General features: G+C 50.5%; 7 protein-coding genes across 7 annotated transcripts; 5 read left to right on the top strand and 2 right to left on the bottom strand.

Moving 5' to 3' along the window:
* Positions 1-61: 61 nt before the first annotated feature.
* Positions 62-1,914, bottom strand: CI109_107387 (uncharacterized protein; the record flags this gene model as incomplete). The annotated part of the gene is made up of 6 exons (XM_032005830.1): positions 62-97; positions 180-478; positions 619-677; positions 736-1,356; positions 1,433-1,758; positions 1,849-1,914. 6 exons carry the CDS (start codon positions 1,912-1,914, stop codon positions 62-64), a joined length of 1,407 nt encoding a protein of 468 aa, XP_031859837.1.
* Positions 1,915-2,950: 1,036 nt separating this feature from the next.
* Positions 2,951-5,779, top strand: CI109_107386 (uncharacterized protein; the record flags this gene model as incomplete). The annotated part of the gene is made up of 6 exons (XM_032005831.1): positions 2,951-3,356; positions 3,431-3,618; positions 3,707-4,010; positions 4,077-4,863; positions 4,922-5,147; positions 5,222-5,779. 6 exons carry the CDS (start codon positions 2,951-2,953, stop codon positions 5,777-5,779), a joined length of 2,469 nt encoding a protein of 822 aa, XP_031859838.1.
* A 397-nt stretch (positions 5,780-6,176) lies between these two features.
* On the bottom strand, positions 6,177-8,012 carry CI109_107385 (uncharacterized protein; the record flags this gene model as incomplete). Its single annotated transcript, XM_032005832.1, has 9 exons — positions 6,177-6,707; positions 6,767-6,834; positions 6,894-6,929; positions 7,003-7,069; positions 7,125-7,159; positions 7,246-7,252; positions 7,331-7,378; positions 7,536-7,656; positions 7,735-8,012. The coding sequence occupies 9 exons, from the start codon at positions 8,010-8,012 to the stop codon at positions 6,177-6,179; spliced, it is 1,191 nt and encodes a 396-aa protein (XP_031859839.1).
* A 1,312-nt stretch (positions 8,013-9,324) lies between these two features.
* On the top strand, positions 9,325-10,881 carry CI109_107384 (uncharacterized protein; the record flags this gene model as incomplete). Its single annotated transcript, XM_032005833.1, has 8 exons — positions 9,325-9,360; positions 9,426-9,771; positions 9,831-9,951; positions 10,028-10,179; positions 10,253-10,365; positions 10,433-10,508; positions 10,590-10,745; positions 10,808-10,881. The coding sequence occupies 8 exons, from the start codon at positions 9,325-9,327 to the stop codon at positions 10,879-10,881; spliced, it is 1,074 nt and encodes a 357-aa protein (XP_031859840.1).
* An 802-nt stretch (positions 10,882-11,683) lies between these two features.
* Positions 11,684-14,319, top strand: CI109_107383 (uncharacterized protein; the record flags this gene model as incomplete). Its single annotated transcript, XM_032005834.1, has 13 exons — positions 11,684-12,031; positions 12,167-12,284; positions 12,355-12,429; positions 12,486-12,597; positions 12,664-12,690; positions 12,749-12,890; positions 12,947-13,039; positions 13,098-13,206; positions 13,255-13,330; positions 13,389-13,472; positions 13,527-13,616; positions 13,665-13,816; positions 13,871-14,319. The coding sequence occupies 13 exons, from the start codon at positions 11,684-11,686 to the stop codon at positions 14,317-14,319; spliced, it is 1,875 nt and encodes a 624-aa protein (XP_031859841.1).
* A 1,022-nt stretch (positions 14,320-15,341) lies between these two features.
* Positions 15,342-17,982, top strand: CI109_107382 (alpha,alpha-trehalose-phosphate synthase (UDP-forming); the record flags this gene model as incomplete). Its single annotated transcript, XM_032005835.1, has 11 exons — positions 15,342-15,524; positions 15,717-15,800; positions 15,866-15,968; positions 16,053-16,572; positions 16,628-16,684; positions 16,740-17,058; positions 17,118-17,345; positions 17,406-17,514; positions 17,575-17,663; positions 17,721-17,772; positions 17,843-17,982. 11 exons carry the CDS (start codon positions 15,342-15,344, stop codon positions 17,980-17,982), a joined length of 1,884 nt encoding a protein of 627 aa, XP_031859842.1.
* Positions 17,983-18,678: 696 nt separating this feature from the next.
* Positions 18,679-22,118, top strand: CI109_107381 (uncharacterized protein; the record flags this gene model as incomplete). The annotated part of the gene is made up of 6 exons (XM_032005836.2): positions 18,679-18,726; positions 19,019-19,078; positions 19,363-19,693; positions 19,805-20,189; positions 20,257-20,423; positions 20,479-22,118. The coding sequence occupies 6 exons, from the start codon at positions 18,679-18,681 to the stop codon at positions 22,116-22,118; spliced, it is 2,631 nt and encodes an 876-aa protein (XP_031859843.2).
* Between the last annotated feature and the right edge of the window lie 509 nt (positions 22,119-22,627).

Below are 22,627 nucleotides of genomic sequence, written 5' to 3'. Positions count from 1 at the left end.
GGGTAAAAGTGAAGAAGTTGTGTACAAACAATGTGAAAAACGAGAGTCGAGTTTTCGGCTCTTATCGACCTTCGAACGACGACAAATAGTCGGAGAGCTACATTCCAATGGCATCTGTTAGCTGCCCATTCTCTATCGCCCATAGCCTAGCTTGGGATAAGGTAAAACGCAAGACCCACCTTCAACGCTCCCATCCTGATTTGATCGCCCAAATTCTGAACATCGGGATTAGCCAATACCCTCCCCGCAACATCCCTCAACCCTCTCTCGAGTCCCTGGAGAGTCTCATTATCGCCCAATCCCAACAGACCATCGCCATTAGCGTCATCAGCGTGTTCTGCGTCTTCTTCCGCTCGACCAAAGTAGGCGTTGGAGGAGATGGCGGTCGCTCCTTGGAAATCACGGAGTCGGGTTTGAGCCTCAGCAGTGGCACTGGGGTCGTAAGATCCTCGACCAAAGTACTGGTCAGAGGAGATTGCTACAACAAGAAGACGACAGTCAGCTCTTGTGCCTCTGGTTGCACGCCGGGGAGAAGCAAAGCAGCTTCCATGACCGCAGGGACATAAGACAGCCGGAATTGCTTTGCTCGAAAGATGGAGACGTGGATCAAGCACCCACCCTTTTGGCCTCCGAACTTGTCTCGCGCAACATGAATGTCGTCCACCTCGGCAGCTCGACTAGGAGGGCGGTCAGCTCTGTACGCTACACGTCAGTGGCGGAGCTAGCTGAACTTACGTCTTGACCGGTGCTGGGGCAGCTTGACCCGCCGTCTGACCAAAACCAAGTCTGACAGGAGCGGGAACCTTCTCCTCTCTCCTCGACGAAGCTGCAGCACCATTCAAAGGTGTCGAGCTTCTACTTGACCCAATCGACGCAGAAGCCTTTCTTCTGTCTTCTGCTTCACGTTCTTTCAGAGCTTTGGCCTCCTCTTCCTCTTTCTTCTTGTCGTAGCCCAATCTTTTGACCCTCTCCTCTTCTTCCAAAGCCTTTCGTTGCGCTTCTTCAAAGTTGATACTGGTCGCCGCCTTCTTCGCACCGAGCTTGGACAGTTTACCGCCAGCAGAGGGGGCAGAAGAAGGAGTGGTGGAGGACGAGAGACGAGAAGAGTTTGCAGGGCGTGTGGAGGGAGCAGAAGATCGGAGTGAAGAAGAGGTGACAGTTCGAGGAGCAGAGGAAGTTCGAGCAGCACCGATAGATGGAGGAGCGGTAGGCTTGGCTGCGGAGGTGGTAGCAGTGGGTTTGGCGGTGGGCTTCTCCTTGTCCCATGTTGAGAAGAAGTCATCCGACTCGGCAGGTTTGCTGGGTGAAGCGAGAGGAGTCAACTCGAGTCCATCAATGTGGATGCCGTGAGGGTTTCTATACCAAAGATGAGCAGTCAGCTTGGATCATGGAAGGTGATCACACCCCCAAAAGAAAAACAGCTAGCACTCACCTCGCGGCGTCTTCCTGAATCCTCCTTGCGAGTTCCTCCTTGTATAATCCGGCTACCCTACTCGTATATCTCGTCCTCGCATCGGTGTTACCAGGGGGTAACAAGTTTGATCCTCCATGCTTGTTGAAAAACTCAGCAATGGCGGCGTTTCCTCCCACTTTGAGAGTACGAAGTTGTACGAGTGACCAGCTATCGAGGTTGGTAGATCGAACGAAGGAGATGTGTACTCCGAGATTACGATGGACGGACGAACAGTCGAGACACAGGTAGATGCCGAAGGTGACAGAAGTCCAGGTAGGGTTTTTGGCGGAACAGTCAAAGCATTGCTACGTGTTCCGCGTCAGTAATGCGTAACGTGAGGACCACAACGGTACTGTCTCTTTCCACCACCTCCAATAATCCTCAATCACACTCACCTTGTTAGCCTTCTGCGATTTGAGATGCGCGAATGTCGCGGTCGTCTGAGCTTTCGTTGGGTCCATCACGACGAGTATTGCAGTGATGTGAGTGTAGGGAACGTAGATGAGTGGAGTTGTTGATGAACTAAGTTGGGACACAGAGACGGTCGGACGCGATCAAATGCATGCATGTAGTGAGGTGACATCGAGTGAGTGAGCGTGGCGTCAAAGGGGGGCATTGGAATATTCCACAGGCTATTTTTTGTGTATTTATCCCATCATACAACCTGACAACCACTGCGATCTGCGATTGAACCGGTTATAGTTGTTGTTGATGTGCCATGGAGCATGACCACATTTGATGGACTGGTCGGTATGCCTTCCAACACACCATAATGAGGGATTCGAAGACCCCCCTGTGCGCTCAAGCCTTGGCCTGTTATGTATGTCTCGTCATGGACCCTGTACCACCTCAACAGAATGTACGCTGTGACTCCCCGGTGGCGGGTCTCAAAGGACACACAGCGGATTGTCAGACCTCCCAAAGGCATGTTCCCAACACATTACACGTCGTGATGCGCTCCTCCAACGCAGTATTTTCAATGTAGGCATCTAACGCTGTAAGCGTGGTCTTCCTGCCACCCAGGCAGTACTCGTACTGTCATGTATTGCACGAGGGAGATGGATCACAAGCCAAGGAGGATTGCGCCGTCTTGCCAACATGAGTCATGGGTATTGATTCAACCAATTTGCCGTAATTGAACGAGCGAGACACTTTCCTCCATTTCTGCGCTGCTTTGATCGTTTTCCATTATTGAGACATTGTTCAATCTACTCTATCATATTGTTCATCTTCCACCTTTATCCACTGTTCGTGTTCTTTGTTCCCGCTGTGTGATTTTGTTGTCTGTGGTGGTGGTCGTTTGTACAGCACGTTTCACGTTGTTGTCGGTTCGCTTTGTAATCTCCCCTATACGGGATTCGCCATCTATCGATTGTTGACCTTACTCGTCGCCAATCAATCCCCTTACCGTCCATCTACGCGGACTTGGTCATCCTAATTGGCATCTAGCTGGTCGTGCGGTCGATTGAAGTTCCAACAGTCACCACCGCCGGCGCGATGTCAAGCTCATCGCCTCGGAGCCCTCTATCTCTCCAACCTATACCTCAACAACCTCATTGGACCGAACCGCCCCCCTCTCCTCCTACACAAACACCCACGGAACCCATCTTCTCTCGAACTCGATCTAGCATATCGGAGACTACGGCGGCTCTCGCTTCTTCTTTACATGTTTCAGCTCAGACTCAGCCGATTCCATTACCGACACCATCGCCAAGCGGTCCTTCGCAAGGAGGTTTGGTTAGTCCTCCTACACCAGCACCGAGTCCTAGTCCGAAAGTAGGCAGAGTCTTCCGCAACCAAGACAACGACGAGGATAGCGACGATGACGATGCATTCGAGAGGAGGGAGAGAGATAGGATGATCGGAAGACGGAAAGGGAAAGGTGTAGCAGAGCAATACGGTGGTGAGTTGGTCTTTCCCGTTTTATAGACATTTTGTTCCGGCTTGCTGATTTTGATTTGATTTATCACATTGAAGACCCTCATGACCTCTTAGGCCGGTTCAACGCCCTCCATCCCGCTCATCGATTCACCTTTCTATCGGAGCTCATCGGTGAATTGAGATTGAACGAAGCGCTAGTCGTATCGAGGAAGATTGAACCGCTTTTACGGCGAGATTTCTTACGTGAATTACCTCTTGAGCTCGCTCTCAACTGTCTGAGCTTTGTGAGTTTCCTCTCTCTGCTCAATCCTACTTCCCTTTCGCTCTGTCTCTTATACCGACGCTGACGATGTATTTTGTCGTCTGTCGTAGGTGGACGACCCTCAAACGCTCGCACGTGCAGCACAAGTCTCACGATATTGGAACACCCTCTTACAAGATGAACAAACGTGGAAAGATCTCTTTGACCGACACGGCTTCCCACCCCCATCATCGTTTGTCATGCCAACCTCCAACTCGAGACGACGGTCTGCAAGGACGAACGATTCAATCACGAGTATCGAAAGGAAGACGCCGTTTGGGGACGAGAGGAGGGTGGTGGATATCCAAGGTTTGAGCAGAGGAGCGGAGGGCGGAGGAACGTTCAAGACGCATTTCAAGAATGCTTACCTTACCGGTGAGTGGTGCTTATGGCAACCACGGTAATGACAATGGCTGATGATGAAGTTGCATTCGTGCGCAGAATCGAACTGGCTCAGTGGTGGTCGAATGCTGGCAGCCCACGAATCGTTCGAGGAATCGGTTGTCACCACACTATGTTTCGACGAACAATATATCATCATCGGAATGGCAAACAACAAGATACATGTCTTTGATGCGCCTTCAGGCTCATACCGTCATTCCCTCTTGGGTCACGAGCAAGGTGTTTGGGCGATGGTACTTGTTTCAACTGGAGCAACGACAAACCCGACTTCGAACAACCCTACCACCACAGGTAAACGATCCAAACGCGGTTCTGCATCGTCTGCATCTAGAAATAGCGGAGGCGATTCTCCTCCTTCATCGACAACGACGACCCGTGCGCATCATGCGGACCCTTATGCATGGGCCGGATACGGAGGTAGAGCTTCAGGAGCGTATCGAGATGAAGGACAAAGTCGTAGATCTTCTTTCAACGGTCAGACACACGAACGTATTCCACCACTTGGAACACCTTATTACCCTACGACATCACCAGCTCAGGGCGGGTCGATATCTACTAGTCCAACTTCCCCTTCAGCAGGGTATTTCTTCGCACCACACCCTGCTAGACCGAGCACAGCGATGGGCTTCACACCCCTCCCTTCGTCTACGTATGGTCTCGGTATTGATAACGGGTCAGGACCAGCTGGGGATATCAACCTTGCGGCAAGGAAAATGAAACAGAGTGATGTGTGTGGTTCAGCTAGAGGCTGGTCGGGGAACAGGAGGAATCTGTTGGTGTCGGGAGGATGTGATAGGAAAGTCAAAGTGTGGAACGCGGATACAGGGTGAGCATTCCTTTTTCGACAATCTTTCCCGTTTGTGTACTGACCAATTCGGCTACAGCGAATGCATTTACTCTCTTCCTGGCCACACGTCCACAATCCGATGTCTCAAAGTCCTTGATCGACGACCCATCGCCGTATCAGGTTCGCGAGACCATACTTTACGAGTATGGGATATCGAGCGAGGTCGACTGCTGCATGTTTTGGAAGGTCATGAGGACAGTGTGCGATGTGTGGAGATCGCGGGGAACATGGCCGTCTCGGGAAGTTATGACCATCGAGCGAGGGTGAGTTAGAGCGGCAGTGGGGCGATCAATATACGCAGGGCGAATTACTGATTGTTACTTGGGTATGATTGTAGTTGTGGGACCTTGACACAGGAGAATGTGTTCATGTTCTTTCTGGACATTATCACAAGATCTATTCCGTGGCATTTGATGGTCAAACGATCGTTACTGGTTCTCTCGACTCCACTATCCGAGTATGGTCCGCGACCACAGGAGAATGTCTAGCCCTCTTACAAGGTCATACCGCCCTAGTTGGACAACTTCAATTATCCGACACGAGACTGATCACTGGCGGATCGGACGGACGAGTGATCATCTTTGATCTACAAACACTCACTTGTGCCCATCGATTATGTGCACACGATAATTCGGTCACATGTCTTCAATTCGATGATCGGTTCATCGTATCAGGTGGTAACGATGGTCGTGTCAAACTGTGGGATGTGAGAACAGGTGCTTTCGTAAGAGAATTGACGAAACCCTGTGACGCGGTGTGGAGAGTTGGGTTTAAAGGTGATAGAGTCGTAGTGCTCTGTCAGAGAAAGGGTAAAACGTGTTTGGAGGTAATCAGTTTTAGACCTGGAGAAGGAGAGAGAACCGTCTCGATGTCGGTCACTAGGTCGAGAGGTTGAGACTGTGTACTTGATGAAGATAGGTCCTCTGCACAAGGGTTAGTGGCGTTGTCTAGGAGGTGTAGGTAATCTGGTCTTGTAATCGTCTGTTATTGCTGCTATTGCTCCTGCTGTGCTCCTGCATAGACGGATCTGTTGTACCCTGCCATTATATATCAATTGCAATGCTACCTACCTGTTGTTCTGACTTAGCAGTCTGCTTGAATGTTATGTGCCCGTTGTCGACCCCTTTGCCAGGATGACATTAGCTGCATAAGTTACTGTTATATGAACTATATACACGAAATGAAACCAATTGTCCATGCAGTCGAGTCAATGTCCATTATCTACGAGACATGCACCATCACTATGCTACTGTCAATGTCCATACACAGAATCTATCCCCAACCCCATCAATTTACAACACCAAGCCGATCGCTCCGAGAAGGACGGTAAGACCCAATCCGACGGAAGGGACGACGAGTCCCATCCCGGCACCAGAGTTGACGTTGGTAGCTGATGCAGCTGCAGTAGCAGCGGAGACACCGGCAGACGAGACTCGCGCAGTAGCAGCTGAGGTGATGGTTGCAGAAGTTGAGGCTCGACTGGCCGACGAACTAGTAGAAGAGGCAGAGGTGGAGTTGGCAGCTGAACTGGTGGATGACGAAGAGTTGCTGCTAGCTGATGCTGAGGAAGAAGAGTTGGAAGCGGAGCTAGTCAATGATACCGATCCAGAAGCGGAAGCTGATGCAGAGCCAGAGGGTGCAGAGGTGACGGCGTTGACGTTGGCGCTTCCGCCACCAATGGTGGAGTAGGCTTGACAGTTGGATGTTGCTCCAGCAGGGTGAGGAGCGGGAGTGGTGGGGTCACCTTGGTGGAAGGTGGAACCGCCGTAGACACCAGGAGCCTCATCGGTGGGCTCTCCGTCGCACGAGTCGAATCCGTTGCCCTGAACCAAAGACGTCAGTCAAGCAGAGAAGTGTGTCAGAGATATCGACCTCGACTCACCGTGTCACCGGGGATGGTGAAGCCACAGCTCAGGACATCGTAGATGTGCTCGCAATAACCGGCAGCGTCTATCACATAAAATGTCAGCTACTGCTTGTGAGGTGAAACATGCACCAGAGGTACTCACTAGGTCCATCTCGACAGGCTCGGATACAGAACTCATCTAAGAGTAGTCGGTGAAACATCAGCTCCAAGCTCTACTCCAGAGACAGAGATTGAAATCGCTTGTTACTCACTTGAAGACATGAAACTGGTCCATTCGTGAGTCTGCTCGTAAGAACCGGTGAAAGCATTGGTGAAGACCTGTGCTCGATGTCAGTGGATCTAAACCAAGAGTAAGCACACATCCGGAACTTACCAATCCACCTTGAGGGTTACCGAGACCAGTCCAAGCTGTAAAGGAAGATGATAACGTCAGTGCTTCGATTTATTTACGATTGCCGCCTGATGCCGCGAGATAGTTATGGCGGGATACATACAGTGAGGCTGTAGGTGATAAATGGTTCGAAGATCAACAATTGCATCGATAGCGGAAGAATATCACCAAAACAGACAGGCACTTACGTCAAGTTCACCGCCTTCATCACCGGCGGGAATCAAAAGTTTGGTGAGCTACATACGTCAATTAAAATGTTACGAAAGTCAGCTCATGCGAATCAACGAACGAATCGTTCACGCGAGATCGATCTCGATGAATCTGAGCGGAGCGGAATGGAATGAGATGGGATGGGATGTGAATCGAAATGAAATGGAATGGAATGCTACTCACATCACCGTTACCTGTGACTTGGACGTAGGAGACCTTGTCGCTGACGACTTTGACAAAGTGAGCACCGGAGATGGTACCGGTGGGAATGAGTCGAGTACCGTAGCCGTCCTTCAGACAGTAACTATGCAGCGGAACAAACCCATCAGTCATGTTTCACCCAAGCTCAGGAGGGATCGTTCGAAGTGAGAGTGAGACCTACGAGACAACGATCTGCTCAACATTTCCGATCTTGCTAGTTCGATCACCTTCGTTACTGGTAGTATCGGGAGGACCCCAAAGACAGAAATCGTCAACGGCATTGACGAAGACGTTCTGACAACCGGAAGTCTGGGAAGAAGTGGTTCCACAAGCGTTTGTACCGCTCTGACCTTCTTCAGAAGAGTTGGGCAAAGAACCGACTTGGTAGGTAGCTGTGTACTGAGCCGTTGCGAGGGGGAGCAAGGGGATAAGTGCGAGGAGGGATTTAGTGCCGAACATCTTTTATTGTTGCTGTTGTTAATAACACGGAAAGAGTGTAGATTGTATGGTGATGTGGAAGAAAGACGAAGTGAGATCGACTGATTACAAGTTATATATTTATTGTAGGGAAGGGAATGGGGTGACCAGTGTATCGGTCTATGTGGGGTTTGATCGGTGAGAAGATTGAAGATGCCAGGGAGGAAGAGAGGCGGTGTCGGAGATTGAATTAGTACGCAGAATGAATAATGGAGAAGATGAAGAAGAAAAGACAGATGATTCTCATTCACACGAGTGCGCTTTTGACGTAACCTGTTGCAGCTCAACTACCGACCTGGGCTTGGGCTTCTACTTGGTATTCTAATTCTGATTCTCACAAACAACTCTTTGCTCTTGGAACAACGATACCATCCCATGTCCCATCATCAACTCGTCTATCGCTGTTAACCTTTTTATTTTCCTCTAGTTTCATCTCGATGGATAGGACCTCCACACACTTATTCACCGCAAAGACCCTCCGGCAAGGCACGTGTACTTTCAGGGTTGGAGGGGTACGACGAGAGAGACGGAAGTAATTGAGACCGGTTGTTTACTCTTTACTCTTTCTCGGTCTAGCGGGGGCGGGCGGGGCGTCTGTCTTTCATCTTCCCTTGACGCTTTGGGTTACTCCCTTACCCCCATCCCCCTGCCTTTGTGGATGACTCTCAAAACCGCGGATACAGATGGTATTTACTGTACTGCAGTCAGATGGGCTAATTCGCCGATGACTCATTTTTCGCTTTGCCCAGGTGAGGGGAGTTCGGGAGATGGGCGATACGATGCAGACGATTATTGATCTGCAAGTACGCACTCTTGAACATTATCCGCATGCATAAGTACATGCTTTTCGAAAGTACATGTATTACGACTACGACGCATAGGCGCGGAGATCGATCAATATGTTACAGATAGGCAAAAGTGGAGACGGCCGTCGGTCATATCGACAACGTGGTGGAGAGGTGGAGGGGTAGCAGGTAGGGGAGCCGCCAGGTGGAGGTGGACCACAAAACCTCCAAACCTCCACTTTGTAAACATGCCTTTTCCCACACTTGACATTAGATGTAGTTTGCCGGACTGTTCATGTATATCCCGGCACAATGTGCTGTTGAACATTGACTCTTGAGGAGTGGTGTGGAGGTTACGACGTATATAAGAAGAGGGGGGTAGACGGGATGTTCTTGGGAGAAGAAGAAACCACCCCACACAACTCACTGAACTCATTATAACTCGCAAGAGAAACTCAACACACCACTCACACAGCGCCTATTTTGTTACATCAAAGATCACAACTAATATGCCTACCGTACTACTCACTGGTATCACAGGATTTGTAAGTGAATGTTTCTTGCAATCATCGCACAGAGGTGTGCTGACGAGAAACGACAACGACCGTAGCTCTCTGCCCATGTGGCACTTATCTTCCTCCAGAACGGATGGACCGTCCGAGGTACACTTCGTTCCAACTCTAAACGAGCCGCCGTGCTAGCCATCCCCGAATACGCGCCCTTCGTCGCTGAAGGAAAGCTCGAACTGGTCGTAACTGGCGCTTTGGAGAACAGCGATTACTCCACTGCAATCCAGGGAGTCGATGCGGTGGTTCATACCGCTTCGCCTGTCGAGTTTGGGGACGAAGACTTCAGAGAAACTCACCTCGCTCCTGCTCTCAAGGGAACTACGGGAGTTTTCGAAGCCGTTGAGAAGGAGAACGGTGTCAAAGCAGTGGTGTACACTAGTACTTATGGTGAGCGACCACTTTTCCGCAATCCACTTCGAGTCTGACATGTGAGTGGAACATTACAGGTGCGATTGGATATCATCGCGAACACCCAACTCAGCAAGTTGGCAAGGTCCTCACTGAGGAAGATTGGAATCCCTACACCCTTGAAGAGCTCGACGAGATTGCCGAGCAGAAATCCGCCGGGTACGTCTAGTCACTGCGCTCTGAATATGACAGTACAAGTCTGGATAGCGAGCTAATGCTAGACGGTATATTGTAGGGATAACCCGTTCGGCCCCGGCACACTCTTCTATATGGGAGCGAAGAAATATGCAGAACTCGCTGCTTGGGATGCGTACAAAGCCGCCCAGGCAAAAGGGGCAAAATGGAGTTTGGCGGTCATCAACCCTGCCATGATCTGGGGACCACCTAGTGAGTTCAACGGCTCAAAACTTCCACGCAGGGGGAGGGCTACCGAGTGCTGATCGATGATTTCGTGTACCAGTCCAACCACTCGATTCACTGTCCAATGGCGGAATGTCGACCTCTTTCCTTTGGATGCTTGCCGCTGGTAAAGACTCTCCGGTCATGCCAACCATGTACCCCTATTACGCGGACGTAAGTCTCCACCACCCCTGACTCTCATGTAGGATATCATCCTGACATACATCTTCCCCACGGGCAGGTGCGCGAAGTCGCTCAAGCACATTACAACGCCGTGATCAAACAAGCTCAAGGTCGATTCATCCTTGCTGCAGGTAGTGAGTCAACTAAATCTCCCGCACTTTCTACGTTGGATGTTGAACGCGGACTGACATAATATCGTCGGTCTCCCTTCGCAGCATACGACCTCCAGGAGTTTGCGGATATGTTGCGAGAGGAATTCCCAGAACAGAAGGATCGATTCGCGCTCGGTACTCCTGGGAAATATATTTACAAGGATCCCGGTGTGTACACCCTAAAGAATGAGAAGAGCATCAAGGAATTGGGTATTCAATGTGAGTTTTATACCCGCTCTCTACCACATTAGAAGACCGAAGCTGATCTGGTATTGGTGCAGATCGACCCAAGGTGGAAACTCTCCGAGATGCTTTCACGAGGTTCTTTGACTTGGAGCAGCAAGGATTGAAGTGATTGTCTATTGACAGTTTAATTTTTGAGCCGTTTACTCTCTTATAATAAGATGTGATAACTGTCCCGTGTTACGTTGGTCTACAGTATCCTAAGTGAGAAGGAAGTGCCCACCTGACGGTAGTGTCTCCCATTTCACCCCTCTCTTCCCACTCGTCGACTCTTGGCGAGGCTGAGAGGCATAAAATGGCAGGTCTCGCTATGAAATTCTCGTTTTTCGTTGGAACGCTCGTGTGGATAAGTCGCATACGACACAAGCGAGCCCTTGTGCATCATGCTACTGAATACAGTGCGAGATCGTTTCTGCTTCATGCATAGGATCAGGACTGTGTAAGGTGATTCAACGCTGATAGGTAATTGCTGCCACTATTGCTAGGGCCACGGCATCAAATTTCCGTGTCCCACGGAATGCGGAGATTGCACAATAGTCCGCGGGTCATCCCTCCTCCTTTCCACTAGCGGACCTGGATACAATCAGTCGTTTAGCCATAACATCACACAATCTGTACATCCATCTGACCACCAAAGCCTCATAACCTTCCTCCCTCGCCATCGATCGGTATCTATCCTGCTTCCCGACAGACAAGACAACTTGAATTGTAGGGATTCGATATCAGTGTGAGAATTGATTGGGAAGGTAAACTTCCCGGTCCTTTCCATCCCTCCACCTCACAACAAAAACCTTACCTCAGTCTCTTCGCTCTTCCCAATCATCCATCATCAATCAACCGACACATCTACCCATCCACTCATTCAACCAAATCAGGACCTCAATACTGGTAATACACACATCCACGTATACACGATGTCCAACCAAGTCCCACCTATGGACATCACCCCCGACGGTCCTTCTTCCTCTTTCGGAGGAGGAACTTCCAAACCCTCCCGTCGCGTTGCATACTACTACGATCAAGATGTTGGCAATTACACATATTATCTCGGTCATCCGATGAAACCGCACAGAATAAGGATGGCCCATAATCTCATTGTGAATTATGGGATGTGCGAGGAAGATCAGGATGATGGTACGATAGAAGGAGAAGGGGAGAGGAAGGTGAATGATGAGACGTTGGGAATGTTGGGTGGGGGCGTGGAAGAGAGGATGGTAAGGAATGAATTGACAGGGTCGAGATCGAAGACAATGCAGGTTTTTGTGAGTCCCCAACCAACTCTTCACTATCCTCTTCGCCCTATACCGCAAAGAGATGCACCTCTTCGAACCCGGACTTTTCCAATGCAACACATGAAGCGAAGAAGGGATGATGCTGATTCGCTCTCCTCCACGCAGAGACCACGCAGAGCAACCAAAGCCCAGATGACACGTTTCCACACCGACGAATATATAGAATTGCTAGAGAACGTGACTCCCGAAACAGCGGACGCAATGACCGGTGGAGGAGTAAGATGTAAGCTGCCTTGAGCCCTATCGTTTCGAGGGACGAACAAGCTGACAGACTTGGTCGTGTTCGATTATAGGTCTGACAGGAGAAGATTGCCCAGCTTTCGAAGGATTGTTCGAGTTTTGTTCAATCTCAGCGGGAGGATCACTCGGTGAGCTGGTTGCAGGATTGGTTTTTCCACAAATAGCTGACAAGAATGCGATACAGGCGGTGCGGAGAGACTGAATGCTGGAGCCGCGGATATCGCGATCAATTGGGCGGGTGGATTACATCACGCCAAGAAGACGGAAGCGAGCGGTTTTTGCTATGTCAATGATATGTGAGTTGGTCGCAGCTATGTATCGCTTGAATAGAGGAGGAAAAGCTGACGAGACATCCTTCATAGCGTGTTGGGTATCCTCGAACTCCTCAGGTACGTTCACTACAGTGTTGATTTGCTAGATACCACCACCAAGCTGACGTGCTTCCAGAATACACCCTCGTGTCCTCTATATCGATGTCGACGTGCACCATGGTGATGGTGTCGAAGAGGCATTCTACAGCACAGACAGAGTCATGACCTGCAGTTTCCACCGGTTTGGAGAGTTCTTCCCCGGCACAGGAGACGTTAGGGTGAGCTAATCGCAATCGCAAGGATTGACGTGGAATCAGCTGACAATGGTCTACAGGACATCGGCATGAAGCGAGGAAAGGGATATGCGGTGAACGTCCCCCTTCGAGACGGTATCACAGACGACTCTTTCCAGTCTATTTTCAAACCTGTACGTGCGGCTGTGGTCGCTCACCTGTGTTCGTGTCGGACTAACGTGGTCACATTAGGTCATTCAACACATTATGGACTACTTCCGACCGGGAGCTGTCGCTTTGCAGATGGGAGCAGACTCTCTATCGGGTGATAAATTGGGAGGATTCAACTTGACCCTTGACGGTGGGTGAAGTCACATCCGTTGCAAACTACGCTAACCAGTATCTCCAGGTCACTCTGAATGCGCTCGATTCGTCAAGAGCTTCAATGTTCCTGTGATTATGTTGGGTGGTGGTGGCTACACAACGTAAGCTGAGATGTTATGTATCTTTTCCGTTCAATCCAGCTGACAATCATATTGACAGGAAAAACGTCGCTCGAGCCTGGACAAAGGAGACGGCTGTCATGTGTGGGAGGGAGCTGTCCGAAGATCTACCGTATAATCAATAGTATGTGTACTGACTTCCCGAGGGACAGGCAAAGCTAACGTTGCTTTCTCGCAGTATGGAGTATTATGGACCGAGATACAAGCTGGAAGTTCTGCCTAACAACACCGACAACCACAACCCGCCAGAATACCTCGAGAAGATCAAGTGGGTCATCTTCTTGTCCGGACACAGCACAAGCTAACTCTGTCGTAGAATACAAGTGCTCGAGAACCTACGAAATCTACCGCACGCTCCCAGTGCTCAGATGCGACAAGTCCCCTCGAAGCCGTTGTCACAAGCTCTTGGTCTGACGAAAGAGGGTGATCTGAGTGACCCGGAAGACGAAATTGACGTACGGATAAGGAGTGAGTGGCGCTGCATGTGGGTTGTCATGGCGAAACTGACCCTACCACTTCCAGAAATCATGCGACGGCGCCAACTTAATGGTGGCTATGATCCTAACTCTGATGACGATGACGAATCTCTTCCTGGACAAGCAGCAGAATCAGACGACGATGCGGCTGCTTACGCTCGACCAGGCAGAGCACGTCGACAAGGTGGTCTTAGTAGAACGCAAGTACGACTATCTCGATTAGCGGGCAAGGGTAGACGACGACAGGCGGATACGCCCAATGGCGATACTTCGGCATCGGAGGATGATCCATGTGGTGTGGTGAAGAAGAAGAAGAGATCGTTCTTCCCTTCTCATCCGACAGAGGCGTTGTTAATACCGAAGCTGGTGGGGAATGGTCTAGTAGGCAAGAGATTGGCTTTGGGGTCATTGGCTCTCACAGGGACCGGGGTGGTGGAACAGTGGAATGGGGATGTGTTGGCGTCCAGAGCGAATAGTCCAATGAGCATTGTGTAGGGGTCTTTGGTCATCCTTTCGTCATGAGAGATATGCATATTGTACGATTTTCGACGAGGTGCATATTGTACGATTTCTGAGCTGAGAGCAGTGCATGCATATGCCCTCGACTGCCTTCATCGTAGTCAAGGAGACGATAAATGTGCACTTTCGTTTGTGTGGTCAGGGAGAGATCGACAAATGACGTACTCCCCATCCGCTACTTGTTGTCTGGACCCGCTTTACCGACTTGCGTTTTCGGCACGGTTCGGAGATAGCCTACACGGAGTGGGTTTTGTTGCGTGTAAGATGTTGTCCAGCTTCAGTTACTTGTCGAGGAGAGCACATCGGGGCAGTAATGTTCAATATGACAATGTTGCTGATGAGTTTCTGTCAGTCGACTATGTAGAAGCACGGCCGATGATTGCGCCTCTCTGCTGTTTTACGAATTAAGGATGCAAGTTGATTATTGATCTCCATACTTGAAGATTTCTATTCCAGCAATTCTTCGACGAGGCGTGGATTTCGGCACTACACGGGGAGATCCACCCGTCACAAGTTCCGCCTGCACTTATGTATGCATATACAAGTAGTAGTCCATTGCACGAGGGTACTTCTGCCTGCTACTGCTACGAGCATACTCGTAGTAGTAACAATCGTGGGAAAAAACCAGGTCCCGACCTAACGCTTCTCGTCGGAACTCCGGTGCGCGAGCGAGCGAGCCAGACAAGACAAGGCAGGGCGCGGCTCAACATTCATTTTCCCTTATGTATTGACGTCAGTCTTCAGTTTGTATGATACTTGGAATTCTGGAAAAATCCCGCCCTTTGGTTACGCGCGAGACGAACGACAACGTTTCAACAAACGAGGACCAGCGTTTGTTCCTTTCACCTCTGACATCAACTTGCTTCCTTTCTTCGCTTCGTCCGTCTCTAATCACACAAGCACACAAAGAAGCGAGAACGTAGTGCAATACAACAAAGGAAGTCACAACATCCAATCCATATATAACTTCTGTTGAGAGTAACACAGAGACAGAACAAATGTCCCCACCTGATTCACCATACACCCCTACATTTACGACTTCCCCCTCAATGCCTTATACACCGAAATTAGGGTCTGGCGAGACTGGATCTGATGGTAAGAAATCACAGAGGTTGATCGTCGTCAGTAATCGACTGCCGGTGACGATCAGCAAGGATGAGAATGGAGAGTATCATTTCAAGGTGAGCAGTGATACTTCACCAGCAATCAAGGCGGGCGGCAGCGGCAGTGGCAGCGGATCTTCCTCCTTGAGACTTGGCATCCGAGGTGGTGTTGCCAACCTCACAAGAATCAGTTGAATAGTATGGACACTGCTGCAGGGTACAACCTTAGCGAGACGACACACGCTGACGCTTCCACTCTCCTTCGAATAGATGTCGTCCGGTGGTCTGGTCTCGGCGTTGAGCGGATGTAAGAAGACCATGAGTTTCACCTGGATCGGATGGCCCGGCAAAGATGTGAGTGTGTTGTGGTGTTGGTGTCATAGCAATCACTGATGTGTGCTAAAACTCTCCTCTGGTAGATCCCCATGGCCGACCGTGAGCTTGTTAACAAACGTTTGCTTGACGAGCACAACTGTTATCCCGTCTACCTGTCCGATGAACTTGCCGACCGACACTACAATGGTGAGTTGCACTTGCACATTGTCGTCCCCAAATGGACCTACAAGTTCGGCTGAACTATCATGCTGATACACACTCCCCCCGCAGGCTTCTCCAACTCCATCCTTTGGCCTTTGTTCCACTACCACCCCGGAGAGATGAACTTTGACGCTGCCAACTGGCTCGCTTACCGAGAGGCCAACATGCGTTTCGCCGACACCGTCTCCACCATGTGTCAAGCTGGCGACATGGTCTGGGTCCAAGACTACCATCTCATGTTACTCCCCATGCTCCTTCGATCGATGATCTCCGGCGAATCGGCACAAGGCGAGATGGTTCGACAAGAACTCGGTCGTGTCAAGGAAGGTGTTGACGATACCGTCGTCAAAGAGGTTTTGGGAATGAGTCCCGGTGTTGCGGATCCTGTCGACGAAGGTGTAGAGATGTTGGATGATGTTGAGGAGGAAGGTGAACCGCTACAAACAACGGGAGGAGCGAAGAGACCTCACTTTTTGAGAGGGATGAGCACGTTCCAGAAGCAGGAATTGGTCGCTAAAGAGAAAGGAAAGGAAGGTATCAGAATCGGTTTCTTCCTGCATACTCCTTTCCCCTCAAGTGAGATCTACCGGTGAGCCAAATTTCAACGTACATCCTAGCCGGAGCGACAGCTGACTCGTTATTAGTATCCTTCCCGTCCGACGAGAGATCCTTCTCGGTGTCCTCCAGTGTGACCTCATTGGGTAAGCGGCTATGTACGCTCCCGGAAGTCGGATTACCAGCTGATATGTGCTGCAGTTTCCACACATACGACTACGCTCGACACTTCCTCTCTTCCTGTACACGTATCCTTGGTCTCCAAACCCAACCTAACGGTATCGAGTTCGAGGGTCGATATGCCCAAGTCGGCACCTACCCCATCGGTATCGAGCCAATGCAGTTCGTGGACGGTCTGAAACGAGAAAAGGTCCAAACGAGATTGCAACAGCTCGAGAACAGATTTGAGGGTATCAAGGTCATCATTGGTGTGGACCGATTGGATTACATCAAGGGTATCCCTCAGAAACTCCACGCTTTCGAGGTCTTCTTGACTCAGCATCCGGAGTGGATCGGCAAGGTGGGTTTCAAAAGACCTCATGCATGAAAGATTGCCAGCTTACAGCGTTTCGTGAACAGGTCGTTCTGGTCCAACTCGCCATCCCCTCTCGACAAGACGTCGAAGAGTACCAAAACCTCCGAGCATGCGTCAACGAGCTTGTTGGCAGAATCAATGGTCGATTCGGGACTGTCGAGTTCACCCCTATCCACTTCATGCACAAGTCTGTGCCCTTCGAGGAGCTCACAGCGATGTACGCTCTTGCCGATGCGTGTTTGATCACCTCCACCAGAGACGGAATGAACTTGGTGAGTGGCAGTCTTGCTTCGTGGAATGGGCTTTGTCGCTGACAATCGTTCAATGGATAGGTCGCATACGAGTACATCTCTTCTCAAGGCGAGAGGAACGGATCAATGATCCTCTCAGAGTTCGCCGGTGCTGCTCAAAGTCTGAACGGTTCTTTGCTCATCAACCCTTGTGAGTGAAGTTTTAGTGGAGCTAACACAAATTCACGAGCTGATTGGATTGTTAATGTAGGGGACGTCCAATCCACTGCCGATGCTATCAACGTCGCATTGACCATGTCTGCCGAGACTCGAAAGTCCAACTGGCAGAAGCTGTTCAACGTGAGTGATTCGCGATGATCTTGAATCTCGAACTGGTTACTGACTCGTATCTTGTAGTATGTCAGCAAGTACACTGCCGAGGCATGGGGTGTGTCATTCGTCAATGAATGTAAGTGGCGCTTGCATCTATAGCAGACCACAACGTCCTGAAGAGTCACGCTGACGCTTGAGCGCTACAGTGACCCGTCTTTCTGGTCTTCCACCCGCGGGACCTGCTGGACCCAAGCGTCGACAATCTGGCAGTCTCAGCAGAACGAGCAGCAAAGCGAGCATGAAGAGAAGGACCTCTGTTGGCGCGACCATCGCTAGTACTGCATGAGCGCGGCTGTGCAGCGAGGAGCTATTAGATGGGACATGAGGAATATACGAAAACACGAATATGGAGCAGGTGCCCAGCAGGTAGGAGAGACTGGTGGCGTGAAGAGGAAGTAGGAATGCGGAGCGGGTGTCATATATTTAATGTTATTATTGTTCTTGAATGATTTATGAACCTCTCTACGAGTGTGTGACAGCGTAGCATAGCGATTATTGCAAGGAACGGAGCAAGGTGTTGGGGAGAAATGACTGGTTTGTTTTCGGATATATCCATCTCGTTTGCATGGCCTAGTTTCAGTATGAGTAACTGGATTGTGGCGCTTTCTTTACCCGTCGTTGTCTTTACCTGTTCCGTTCCGTTGGATCTAGTGTTTCCCGCGGTGGATGTCGAAACTTGGCAGCAGAGTACTTGAATCTACATCAAGTTCAGTGCGATATATTCACCAGCTTTCTTGTGCTGGATGAGACTCATCTACATCACGCTGAGGTGGTATCGTCATACGCAGTGACTGGTATACCGAACCTATGCCACAACAATCATGGGTATTGTTAACCCCAATCCCAATCCCAATGCCGATCAACAACGAAATGTTGTTACTGTGTATGACATACAGTATTCAGGGCGCAATCACACCTAAGCCAGGGTAAATCTCACTCGTGTCCCCCATGGCTCATCTCATTCCTTGCTCCCTGTGTGAAGATGCGAGTCCGGAGTATGCCCAAAGGGCCCAAGAGGAGCTCCTTAGGGGTAAGTACATCGAGTTACTCATACCGTTGACTGGCTGGGCCCGTGGTCCGTGGTCAATCCTTGCTTGTGTACCCGTATTGTGTATTCCCCAATTAAACCAGACTTGCTCCGACAAAGACAAGTTTGTTGATCAACTCCATTTGAGTTGCTTTACTTTTTTGTTGCATTGCTTCTCTCTACTTCATCTTTGTGGTGGTTTTGGTATTCGGTTAGATACGGACGTATTCGTACTTGTACTTTGGATCAACAAGATAGAGAGGTACCTTTGCAATTACGACTCTTCTCGCCCTAGTCACTTCCCGCTTTCACTCGCTCGGTATTTTGGTACTTGCTATTGGATAGAGAGAGACAGGTGAGTAACTCGTTCATTTGCTTTTTTTTGGTTGTGGAGCACGACGAAGTCGACCAAGATCTATATGATCTATTTATCGTTCAGTTCTTGGTTCAACCCTATGACGAGGGGTAGTTTCACTTGATAAACGTATACTTTATCTCTCTCTCTCTCTCAACCACGACTAGACTGGACTAGTTGATCCCTTTTGCTGACGTTGGATTTGATTTTCTTCATTATCACTATCATCATCATCTCTATCAACCAATCAACGAACAAAACATTCCACTCCATCCCAACCCTAGATAGGTCATCAGATCTCTAGTCACTTGTCTTCCCGACACTATCGTCGTCGTCTCCTCCTCACCATGTCGTCCACCACCACCACCTCCCTGCCCAACGCATTCGTCACACTCCTCACCACCCCTTCCTATCTCCCCGGCGCACTCGTCCTCCTTCACTCGCTACACGACCTCCATCCCGCTCCTCGAGACTTCAAGATCGTCTGTCTTGTCACGCCTGAGACGGTAGATGCGAGGACGATAGGAGAGTTGAGAGAAGCGGGATATGATTTGGTTATTGGAGTAGAACCGATTGGCAGTGGGAAAGCAGGTCAAACGGGTTTGAATTTGATGGGTGAGTGAGATATCAGCATGAAGCCAGTGTGCGCTTGTACTTTCTGCAGCGCACAACCAAACCTTTCTTCTGAGATCAGCGCTGATCAATCATCGTTGCGTAACGTTGCAGGCCGACCCGATCTCAACTTCGCACTTACCAAACTCCATCTCTTCCGTCTCCAACCCTTCTTCTCCACACTCATCTACCTCGATGCGGATGTCCTTCCCATCAGACCCCTCTCCCACCTCTTCACTACCACACAACCCCACGTCCTCTCCGCCTGCCCCGACACCGGATGGCCAGACTGCTTCAACTCCGGTGTGATGGTCATTCGACCTCGTGAATCCGATTGGAAAGGTCTGAGAGCGTTGTTGAAAGATGGCGAAGGGGAAGATGGGATCTATACAGAGGCTAGTCAGGGGAATGGAAGTTTCGACGGCGCAGATCAAGGACTGTTGAATGAGTGGTTTAGCGAAGAAGGAGGAGGTGGTGATTGGCACAGATTGCCCTTTACGTGAGCTTCCTTCTCACACAAGCCAAGTCGGATTGAGCACTGATTCGGTCTCGACATCTGCATATAGATACAACGTTACCCCATCCGCGGCATATACTTGGGCTCCGGCGTACAAACGATACGGACACAAGATTAGCAATGTTCACTTTATCGGTCCCAACAAGCCTTGGTCAAATCTCGGTGGACGTCCTGCTGGTATATCACAGGTCAAGGGCAAGGAGGCATCATACGACTGTGAGTGCAGCTTACATTGTTATATCGGAGTCCTGCTAAGCTCACTTCCTCCCAGATCCTTCGCTTATCGACCGATGGTACACCGTCTACGACAAGCATGTCCGTCCAACTGCCGCTCACGACCCAGACGTTCACAGACGATTTGCTGTTCCCGAGACCATCGCTGTATGGAACCAAACAGCAGCAACAGCGGGTGTTCCTCATCAACCTGAGGACCGGTTGAACCTCACCGAGCTGAAAGAGGCGGCCGCTCGTGGAGTGACATCCTTCAAACAAGGTCAATACACCAGTCTCCCCCTTGAAGGTCGAGTCGACCTCCTCATGCCCAAACCACAGCCAAAGCCGGCATCAATTGCCTTGCCCCTCTCACCACCCAAGAGTCCGTCAGCGCAATCTTCGCCTCCTCTGTCGTCTGCACCCTTACCGCAGACTCATCAACAACAGCATGATCAACCTGCAACGTGGGATGCGTCAAGGTACGCTCCTCCCACACATGGTCGACCGGAGATGGCGATCCCCATAGACACAGTCTATCACAACGCATGGGAGCAATCGGCCAGTCAACAGTCATCATATTTCTCTTCGGCAACGCATTTCGAGCCTCAGTATCCCACTCTACCCGACAATGTCAGACACAACGACTGGTACAAGCAATATGCAGGAAGTGTTCCCGATCGCAGCAATGTTACGGCGGTTTTCCCATGGGAACAGCGAAACGACCAGCGTGCGACACCGGGTCGAGTCTTCCCCCGTGGTGATACACCTCCTCTTGGGCACGGATCTCAACACCAGCGTGGACCTTCGATCAACGTTCGACAAGCTACACCCGAAGGCGGAGCTCATCATTCGCCTGATTACTCGCCGTCTGGCCAGAACCAATCACGATCGATGGCAGAAGCCATGGCATCGTATACCAACGCATGGGACGCCGTTCCTCAGATTGACCGATACATCAAGCGCATCTCGGGTGTTGGTTCCGGAAAGGCTCAACGCTCTTCGCAGAACAGGGCCTTGCAGTCTGTTCCTGGCACACCGAGAGGCGGCGAGGTGTTCGATTACAATCAGGGAAAGAATGAGGGCTCCGCGACGGATACTAGCGCCGATGGCGATGATGAGCAAGACAGTACCGAAGATGAGGATGGGGAATCTTCAATCTCGCCTGTCATCCAGCAAGGCTCACAGGGCGATGCGTTCTCTCCATACGCGAGCAACGAGAGGTATCGAGATCGATTTGCCCAGACCGATCAAACCGGACTTGTAGATGCGAAAGTCCAAGCAGCCCCTGGAGGTGGTCAATCGCCTGTCGTCAGCACCATCCCTATCCACCAATCTCAGCGAGCATCCGTCCCTCTTCATGTTCGACGAACGAGCAAAGTCTCTTCCACCTCGTCTTCATCCGAAACAGCGAGAAACGCTTCTGCTAGTGTCGTCAGTCCACCTTCGGATACATCGACATTGATAGGTCGTCCTCCTGGTCCATCGTCAACTGCAGCTGTGTCAAATCAACCACTGCCCGATTACAGCTTCGATCTTAAAGGTGCGACTTCCGGCGCACAAACCCATGGACATAGGGCGAGCGGAAGTACGAGCTCGAGAGTTTGGGACCCAAGTACGGATGTAGATGCGAGGAAGAAGGACTCGCAAGAGGTCTTGAACAGGTTTATGAAGTCTGGAGGGTTCTCAGGGAGGTCGTAGGGAGTGAGGTGTAGAGCGCGAGGAGTAAGGAAGGTTGCGAGCTTGAGATGAGATTGTCTCGTCGGGGATAGGGAGATTAGTGCAATAGGAAGCGAGTGAGGAGCTTGCTTGGCAATCGTGAAGGGAAATCATTGGCGCGATTGGAGAGTGGAAACAACCATAGAGAGCTGTGTATAATCAAATCATCGTTTTGAGTTTCTTGCGCGTCTATTCAGTACTCGTACTTGCAGTACATGTCTAGCAGTACATGCATTGGGGAGATCGACATGCGTTGTGGGGCCGTGCATGTGCTGACGGACCCTCCGTTCCGGAGCAGCAGGTAGAAAGGAGACACACGGCTAGAGGCAATTGAATGAAAGGTCACCAGTTCATTTTGAGCGGGAGTGATAGTGTACCGGAACGAGCGCAGTACTCGGAGATGGACGGACGGGATTGCTCCAACCTTCTTCCTTCCTTCCCTCCTGGCGAGGAATACGCATCTGTCCACCCTACCCTAATCAAAGCACGAG

This window comes from Kwoniella shandongensis, chromosome 14 (assembly GCF_008629635.2).
Source record: "Kwoniella shandongensis chromosome 14, complete sequence".
Taxonomy (NCBI): domain Eukaryota; kingdom Fungi; phylum Basidiomycota; class Tremellomycetes; order Tremellales; family Cryptococcaceae; genus Kwoniella; species Kwoniella shandongensis.
Note: the sequence above shows the minus strand (reverse complement) of the source record. Positions and strands in the feature narration are given on the sequence as shown.